The 9,465-nt window shown below is 48.2% G+C and overlaps 1 protein-coding gene across 2 annotated transcripts in view; it reads right to left on the bottom strand.

Moving 5' to 3' along the window:
- The window catches only part of SMAP1 (small ArfGAP 1), a 204,726-nt gene extending 197,252 nt beyond the window's left edge, over nt 1-7,474 (bottom strand). Inside the window, exon 1 of one of the 2 annotated variants that reach the window (XM_019537615.1) lies at nt 7,230-7,474. In XM_019537615.1, the coding sequence (XP_019393160.1) occupies nt 7,230-7,347 (118 nt within the window). In that variant the 5' untranslated portion in view covers nt 7,348-7,474. The remainder of the gene's footprint in view (nt 1-7,229) is intronic. The other variant, XM_019537614.1, reaches the window with a different exon arrangement.
- Nucleotides 7,475-9,465: the final 1,991 nt, after the last annotated feature.

The raw sequence follows: 9,465 nt of genomic DNA, 5'->3' as shown, positions 1-9,465 counted from the left end.
AGGTGCAGTTGGCCTTCCTGACTGTGTCCCCACACTGCTGGCCCATGTTCATCTTAGCATCAATGACGACTCCAAGATCCTTTTCTGCCTCTGCACTGACAAGAAGGGAGTTCCCCAGACTGTAGGTATGCTGCTGGTTCTTCCTTCCCAGGTGCATCACCTTGTACTTGTCTGTGTTGAATCTCATCCTATTCTCGTCTGCTCACTCCTGTAACCTGTCTAGGTCCAACTGTAGCCTATTTCTCCCTTCTAACGTGCCCACATCCCCCCACATTTTAGTGTCATCAGCAAATTGGAACAGGGTGCTTTTTACCCCCTTGTCCAAGTCACTGATGAAGATGTTAAACAGTGCGGGCCCAAGGACCGAGCCCTGTGGGACCCCACTGCCCACATCCCTCCAGGTGGGAAATGACCCATCTACCACCAGTCTCTGGGTGCGGCCCTCCAGCCAGTTGGCGACCCATTTGACTGTGTAGGTGTCGACACCACAGTCCCCCAGTTTTTTTTAATGAGAATGGAGTGAGACAGTGTCAAAGGCCTTTGTAAAGTCCAGAAAGACCATGTCCACTGCTACCCCTGCATCTAAGGATTTGGTGACCTGGTCGTAGAAGGCCACCACGTTGGTCTGACAGGACCTGCCTCTAATGAACCCGTGTTGGTTGCCCCTAAGCATAATCTCCCCTGCTGGCCCCTCATGGACATGTGCCAGGAAAGTTCTCTCAAAAAGCTTACCCAGGATCAAGGTAAAACTAACTGGCCTATAGTTTCCCAGGTCCTCCTTCCTCCCTTTTTTTGAAGATGGGAACCACATTGGCCCTCTTCCAGTCCTCTGGCACCACCCCAGAGCACCATGAGTGCTCATAAAGCCGTGCCAGGGGTCCCGCCATGACCTCTGCTAATTCGCTCAGCACTCTGGGGTGGAGATCGTCCAGACCAGCTGATTTAATAAATACATACAGTCCCACAGAAGTTCCCCGACTAGATCCTCACTGACCCTTGGCCTAAGTGCACCTCCCCTGAGGCAGGCCCAGTGGGGGGCTGATCCAGTCCCTGTTCAGGAAAATGGAGGCAAAAAAGCCGTTAAACAAGTTAGCTTTGTCATCTGGTGTGATGACCACATTTCCTAGCATGTCTTGCAGGGACCCCACGTTACCCAGTACCTTCTTTTTACCCCCTATGTATTTAAAGAAGAACTTCTTGTTGTCCTTGATCTGGGAAGCAAGTCCCAGTTCCATCTCCGCCTTGGCCTTCCTGACTGCCCCCCTACATCCCTGAGCAACCGAGGTATAGTCCTCCCTGGTGATGGCCCCTCCCTTCCATTGGGTGTACACCTCCCTTTTAGCTAGGAGACATTTCCGGATGCTTTTGGTGAGCCATGGGGGCTTTTGCGCCCTCCTGCCCCCTTTGATCTGTGTTGGGATTACCTCTCTTTGGGCTTGGAGGATCGTCTCCTTAAGGACCGACCACCCTTCTTAGACACCCGACTCCCCTCCCCCTCCAGGACCTCAGTGCCTCCCCAACTGTTCTCCTTAGCTCACTGAAGTCTGCCCTCCTGAAAATCTAGGGCTGCTGCCTTGCTGCAGGCCTTTGCCACCTTGCGCTAGATGGTGAATTTCAGCAGGTGATGATCGCTGTTGCCCCGGTGGTTGAACACCCGCAGCCCCCTCACCAGGTCATCACCCATGGCCAGCAGCAGGTCCAACAAGGTGTCTCCCCTGGTGGGGCTGTGCACCTCCTGGGTTAGACGGAGGTCCTGCATTTTGGCTAGAAACCTATGTAAGTGGTCAGACCTGACTGCTCTTCCCAATTCTTGACCTGCTTTCCATTTAAAGAAAGGAAGAAAGCCAGTGGACACTCCAGTCAAGCCACTGCAACCAGTTAAAAAACCAAAAGGGCATGAGATACTAGTTGGGTCTCTATATCAGGGGAATTATGTCCACAGCTAGCACTATGAAGCCTCATGTGCAAAGAGTAAGGATTTAAGCAACTGTATTAACTAGCCTTGGACCACGTTACCATCAGACCCAGGGAAACTCTTTAGTACAGTTACTCTAAATAGAACCCACCACAACAATAACTGTTTTGAGAATGAGACTGATACAAAAATGGATGGGATAAGCAAGCAATTCTTCATACTACATAATACTGTTGCACAAAAAGCAGTGAATGAGAGCTGCAACTGTGAATTAAGTAAATTGACAGAATGATCCTATAGCAGATACCAGAAAACTACTGCTTTCCTTATAAAATTAACAATTTTGAAGAGTCTGAATATGAAGATGCCAAATGATTTCTACTCAGAGAATAACAGACTGGTTTGATCTTACCAGCCGAGTTAGACAAGGGTGTGTTAGCAAACAAAAGAGGGGAGATATCACCATCGACTTCTGGCCTAGAAATGGAAATTCTGGATAGATTAAGGGATTTGAGATCTAGACTTTGTTCAACATCCACTAGCTTAAAAGACATCAGCTACTTACAAACATGAAGAAAAATAAAACAGCAACTTACTTTAGCTTGGAGGGCCCCTGCACTGAGCACACCACATGCCCAGAAGAGCCATCCTGTTAGTCTGATCTGGCTTGCCCATTGTCTGTATAGATTAGGTGTTTCAGCAGGACTTTTTGGCAGTTTTAGGTAATAGCGGATTTATCTAAAGTTGATTCAATCAGCTACTACATAAAAGTGCCAAAAAGCCCCACTGAAGCCTGCAATCTATACAGGTGCTAGGGAGCCAGGTCAAACCAACACATTTCCTCCTCCAGTAAAGCACTTTTGGGGGGTCTTTTTCCATATCTGTCAACAGCCATTATGAATTTAAGAGACAAATAGCTTAGTTATAATACTAATTACTTGGCACTCCTCAGCTATGGAAAAAACCCTAGAATTATAAAAGTCAGTATGACGCTGGATGACTCCATTGCTCTAAGAGGAACAGCTTTGAGTACTATTAATGAGTTTATTTACCAAAGCAGCAATTTCCTTAACACTGAAAATTATATTTATGATGCAGTTAAAGCTGCACAGAGTGGGCTTATTTGACATCCAGGAAACTGTTTGCTAATCCTGCAAAGTTTGAGCCTAAGTGCTTTTCTTTTCTTGGCCATGTCTGCTACTACAGGCATTACACAATATATGCTGCAGAAGATCCTGGAGTAAGTGGTTTGGCTATTAACTGTACCTGCTATACTCCAAGTACCAAAGTAACAAGTCCCAATGAGGCAGCAACAACTGAGTTTCATTATCCCAGCACAAGTTAGCCAGCCTGCCCAATTCACTTAAATGCTGTTTTTATGTAGAAATCAATAATATTTAGAAACTGACTTGCACAGGGACCATTTAAGTCTAGGATGTCAGAAGTCATTCAGCCCTGTGGGTCAGACAAGGGGTTCAGGACTAGTCTGCAGGCCAGATCAAGCCCCTAGACCAGCCCTATGCACCAGAGCCAGAGTACAGTGCCCCTCTAGCACAGGCACCTCATGCAATGCACTCTGGACCAGCCCTGTGTTACATGCAGTGTATACTGGCCCTGTCAAGGGCTTACATGCCAGGTAGGCCCTGCATTTTGGATCCAGTGTGTGAGGAGGGTCTGTAGGCCCAACCTGGATTGCTCCTGAAGCCAACAGGCAGGGCAGATCAGGTGAGATGCCATGTGCAGCACGTGTCCCAAACTAGCCCCCTAAGCCACATGCAGCATGCGTGCCTAGTCTAGCCCCATATGCCACATGGAGCACATGCTGGCCCCCAGTCTCGGTTTTGCACTGTATGCAAGACTAACATGGGGTACATACTGCATATGGCACCCATATCAAACTGAACCTGCATACTGGTTCTGGCTTGCAGGGACAGTCAGTAGGCCCACCAGCCCGAAAGCCAAAACACAGGGCCAGTTTGCTGTGGGAACCACATACAACACATGCGACTGGAGCTAATGCAGCATGTGGGGTTGGTCCAAGACCCAAAGGCTGGATCCTAAGGACTCCACAGGCTGCATTTGGCCCATGAGTCATATTTCTGACACCCCTGATTTATGGATAATCTGAAGAGATATTACTTAAGTATTTTAAGTGCCTTACCCAAACTGGTGAATCAAATCCTGCTTTTTGGAAACTTGCCACAATGTAGATATTAAAGCACAGATATCAACGCTAAGTTGTAAACCCCGAGTCAGAAGTGAAACTGTGAGCTAAAATCATGGAAGAACAAGTGTACTCAAATGAGATTCAGTAACTTCCGGAGTGGGTGCCTAAATCCAAATATTCAAAGTGAAGTAGTGAGGCAGAATCAAGATCCTGAAGCCAGCAGAACTACCAACACCTGAGCAAAAATACGATGAGTAGTAGAAGAATTCTTGGAACAAGGTCAATCTAGGGGCCTCCCCAATAAATGGAGCTTAATGACCAACCTTGCCTTGAAGGACAACTGCTTGTCCCTCCTTAGTCGGAAGTTTGTAATTGTTTGCTAGAAGTGGGGTAAAAGCAGGATCCCCCTTTTCAGTGTGCATACAGAAAAAAGTTATATCCAAAATAGAGAACACACCTTTGAAATCACACACACACTTTCTTCTTTTCGGTAAAAATAATAGCAAGTTTTAAAAGATGACAAAAGGAAACTTCAGTGAGGTTTACAAGAATGAACCGCAACACTGGATAAAGTGTATATCTGAAAATTCATAAGTAAGTGACTGGCTTCTTCAGCTGCACAGGTAGATAAGAAAGAGGGTTGAAAACATGTACCTTGCATTTGCTGAGAGAGAAGAGAAACCAGTACAGAAAGAGGGATGGATAACAAGATTTAGTATGTAGACAGAATCTGTGAGATTTAGATATAACCATAATGTGTGGACTAGAGCAAGGTTTGAGTTACAAACAGAGTATCTGTCACTGAGAGACAGAAACCATGAATACCTGAGGGGGAAGGAATCCAGTGGTTGAGAGCATGAATGGTTTTAGCCATGGTGCACTTAGCTGATGCTAGGTGTTCAGAATGAGACAGCCAAACTTCTTGTATCAACAAGAAATAGATCTGCATCTCTAAAAAAAAAAACTGGATGAAAGTTGTCTACATAAAAGCCGATACATAGATTTGTTTGGTATAGGATTGCCCAAAGATCCATAGAAGAGAACAGGAGGAAGAAGGAACTGGAGTCATCTAGGATCCCCACAGAAAGTTGGAGAGGGGAAAGGGGACAATCCAAAGACACAGTGAATGGGTGACTGGAGAAAACCCAGATGAGGACAGTCATGGAAGACAATGGAAGGCAAGATTTCAAGATGATAGTCAGTAATGTTAAAGACACGTCAAGGAGATGAGATTGCAGCACTGATTCTAAGCTGTGACTGGGAAGAGGTCATTTGTGACTGAAAGCATGGGTTCAGTGGATCCAAGGTGCAGAAAGAAGCCAGGCTGGCAAGAATCTAAGAACTGATAAAGAGGAACTTCAGGTAGCTACAGTAAACAGCGTGTTCAATAAGCTGAGAGATAAAAGGGGAAAAATAAACAGCTACGCGAGAAGCAAAATGCATTAAAGGTAACATGATAATCTGTGGAACCTGTGTGCCCCATCTGAAATCTGGATGATATAATGAAACAGTCCTTATGAAACTGCTGTCACACAATGCTTCTTTCTATGCGCCTCAACCACAGCTCTGCCAGATTAGAGAGAAAGGAGAGCTAGAACTCAGCCACCACCTATTTTAGGTGAGACAATGAGGTTTCTGAAGCTGAGACGGTCCTTTTTCCTGCTGACCAGAGAGAGAGAAAGGGGATGCAAGGAGTGCAAGAACTTGCCACCATGTAGACAGAGTTTAAATACATTTCCAAAAAGGGATCCATAAGAAGAATGTTTTGGTAAAGAGGGGAGAACTTAGTTTTATCTGGAGGACTGATCAGGGCAACAAAGAGTAGACATGACCTGCCTGCCTTGCTCAATCCAACTCGATATCCACAGACTTCCAAGGAAAGAATAGACAGCAGCCTTACTTTGAAAAGATCTGTTATAAAATAAAACTTCCTACTTTTGTGCTTTTAAGTAAAATGATTGATATGATCTGAACTGTTTAAAGTCCCTTTATCAGATGCCCCCAGTAAAAAGTTAAGAGAAGGCTCACAGTGCTAGCAAAATTCTGGAAAGGGGCATGTTTCAGCTGCAGCATTGTGGTGGAATATACGGGAGTCAGCAGTGGCCCAATGGGAAAAGGGAAAGATGCAAGCAGCTGAACCTACTATTCCAGTTACTTCCCTTGAAAGAAGCCAGTAAGATCCTGTACCCACAGAGAAGTAGAACTGGAGAGCAAGTCAAGAACAGCAGAAGATGCCAGAAGTGTACACATGGGATTCACTGCAGTTGGAGAACTTCAAAATGTTTAGTTAGGAAAATGGCAGACTGAAAAAAAATCATGAGCAAATGAATGTGTACACATCAACACAACCACAGCATTTCTAATGGGTGCTTCACAGTGCAAGAATAGGAATGAAGAAAATCCATGATGATAAGCCAAGACTGGGAACTGGTAGGATGAGACTTGGTGATGGCAGCAGGACAGGAACTAAATTAAACTAAACTAAAAACAAAACAAAACAAACCCCATGAAATAGGAGTGATGCTCAGACAGAAACAACATTAGAGGTGGGAGGAAAGGGGCAAAGGACAGAGGAAGTGGAACTGGGAGGAGGAGAGGAGAGAGACAATAGCTAATACTTCAAAGACAGCGCTGATCAGAAAGGAAAAGTTTAGTATAGGGGGAACAGAGAGAGAGAGAGAGAGAGAGAGAAAGCCAGTCAGCACCAAGCACTAGGGCCTTACATTTAGGTAATCAAACCCCAGCTCAACCAAGTCATCACGGGACCCTTACAGAGTGGACTTGATATTCTTCTCTTTCAATATGAAGAGTCACAAACGAGGACACGGGCCCAGCGTCTGTACACCCACGTCCCTGAGCAGGAACAATCCCCGGGCCAGCGCCCACGGGCGCCAGACCCACAACACGCCGGCAGGAGAAAAGGTAGCAGCCCAGCCAGGGGTCGGCCCAGGCCTCAAGCAGAAGCATAAGAAGGCGGGGAGAGGACAGGAGAGAAGAGAGGAGAGGCCTCACCCAGCCCCGCCCCAGCCGCGGCCCCAGCCCCAGCCCGAGGCCCCTCCGACCCGCGGGGTCTCTGCAACCACGGGGCCGGCTCCGCCTCCTCCTGCCGCCCGGGTCAGCCCTCGCCCGCCCCCGGCCTGGCCGTACCCTTGGCCTCGCAGTCGGCGCAGTACTTGTTGTCGTCCTCCCGCAGCAGCTGGGCCAGGATGGCCTGGTGCTGCTCGTTCTGCTTCTGCGCCTTCTCCCGGCCCGAGCGCGTGGACATGGCGGCAGGGGAGTTGGGAAGCGGCGCTGCTGCTGGGCACCGCCAGCAGCCGGTGCGGGGCCGCACTTCCGCAACCGGCGCTACTTCCCGCGCCAAGGGCACGCGCGGTGAAGAGGCTGTGGAAAGTAGTCCCCCTGCCGCCGGAGACGCCGCGGATGCGCGCCGTGATGGAAGCAATTCTCGCACAGCACTCGCGTCTCCCTCCGCCGCCAGGGCAGAGACTGAGTGGGCGGGGCTTCCCCGGGAAGTGCCCCGCCCCCGCGCCGGGCCGAGCCGGGGCTGGGAGGAGCTGCTGAGCACCGGGGCAGTCTCTGAGATCACCTCGCTCACCGCCTGCATTTCCAAGAATTGGGAGGAGCAGGTGATTAAGGACAGGCAGGTTGGATTCACTAGGGGCAGTCATGCCTGCCCAACCTGGTTGCCCTCTACGAGGAGGGAACTGGCTCTGTGCACGGGGGAGAGTGGTGGATGTGCTGTACCTTGATTTTAGTAAGGCTTTTGATACCATCTCCCACGGGCCCCGCTTGGCTTGGGGGGGGGGCACGGTGGCAGGGGTGTGGTGGCGGCAAGCAGGGAGCCCCCGCAGGGGGCCACAGCAGTGTCGGTGGCGAGCAGCGACCGCCCACAGTGGTAGCGGTGACCAATCTCCAGGGGTGCACGTGCATCCACATGTACCCCCTATGCAGCACCAGTGTCTCACATCATTCTCCCAGGCAAGATATGGAAGTATGGGCTGGATGAATGGGCTGTACGGTGGATAGAAAACTGGCTGGAGCATGGGGCTCAGAGGGTGGTAATCAATGGCTTGATGTCTAGCTGGCAGCTGGTATCAAGTGGAGTGCCTGAGGCCCTGGGGCTAGTTTTGTTCAATGTCTTCATCAATGACCTGGAAGATAGCATAGAGTGCACCCTCAGCAAATTTACAGATGACCTCAAGCTGGAGGGAGTAGTAGATACGCTGGAGGGTAGGGCTGGGATTCAGAGTGACTTAGACATATTGGAGAATTGGGCCAAAAGAAATCTCATGCTGCTAAGGATCCACAACCCAGACCTGCTCCCAAAGACAGCTGCCTACAAACTTCCTTTTAAAAAGGCAGCAGAACTTACTTTTTGGTATACAATGGCAGTTAAGCACTACCCTCTTTACATAATAGCCAAATGCAGGGATCTTCAACCAGGTTGCCGCTTTTCTTGACTTCTTTTCCCTCTCTCTGTTCAACACTGTGGGGTTTTCTGCCTTGGAGAAGAGAGGAACCCTAGGTTATTGTGGATGCTTGGTTTTTCCTAGGTCATCACCAGAAGAAGGAACTTTTTTTTGTACTTATTTTTATTACTTCCGTTTAGCACAAAATGACTTTCATGTTTAAACAAATGGACTAACTTCCAGTCTCTGAAATGCTCCCTCATTTGCAGAAGCTCCGCAAATGCTGTTAGTTACGAAATGAGCAGATTGGATAAAGGTTAGCGCCATGACCCTCTCTGAGATCCTTTTATGAATGCTACAGCATGTGGCATATGAGCACTGTTAGGTGTGTGAACACCTACACATCAGTACCATAGCTAAGGGAAAGTGACTGAGGTAGCAGTTCCAGGTGCTGACTTAGTTGGGGGGGACGCAAAAATAGCCACTGCAACAGCTGGCCAGCCAGCCACTACCAAAGGGCACCACTGCCCTGTTATGTCCCTACTACACAATTCATCCAGAGATTTCAACTAGGAATCCATAATGTTATAAACACTCTGACCTGTTGTGGGCTTTCTGAGTTACATGCCATAGAAAAATGCTCTACTATTTTTCCATCATGAAAAAACAAGTGAAAGCTAAGAGCTGGCATTTTCCAAAGGGTCTAAAATGGTTGAGAACCACTGTCTAACAATGAGGTTCACCTCAGATACTGTAAACACAAGTTCAGGGGTGTCCTCTGCCACAGGGGCCTCAAACCCACCACTTTCACCTCTCAAGAGTTCCCACCCACAAGACTACAGGAGTGTTTAGGTAGTTAGGGCTGATGGGGAACTGTTCACTTCTCCTACTGAGGCTAAGCAGAACAAGTTCATTAGACAAGAAAGCATGAATGGGAACATGACTCTGAACCCCTAGTTGTTACAGCACTTGTC

The sequence above is a fragment of the Crocodylus porosus genome, unplaced genomic scaffold (genome assembly GCF_001723895.1).
Source record: "Crocodylus porosus isolate Cpor-Errol unplaced genomic scaffold, CroPor_comp1, whole genome shotgun sequence".
In the NCBI taxonomy this organism is placed as follows: Eukaryota; Metazoa; Chordata; order Crocodylia; family Crocodylidae; genus Crocodylus; species Crocodylus porosus.
This window is presented reverse-complemented; position numbering and strand designations above follow the sequence as displayed.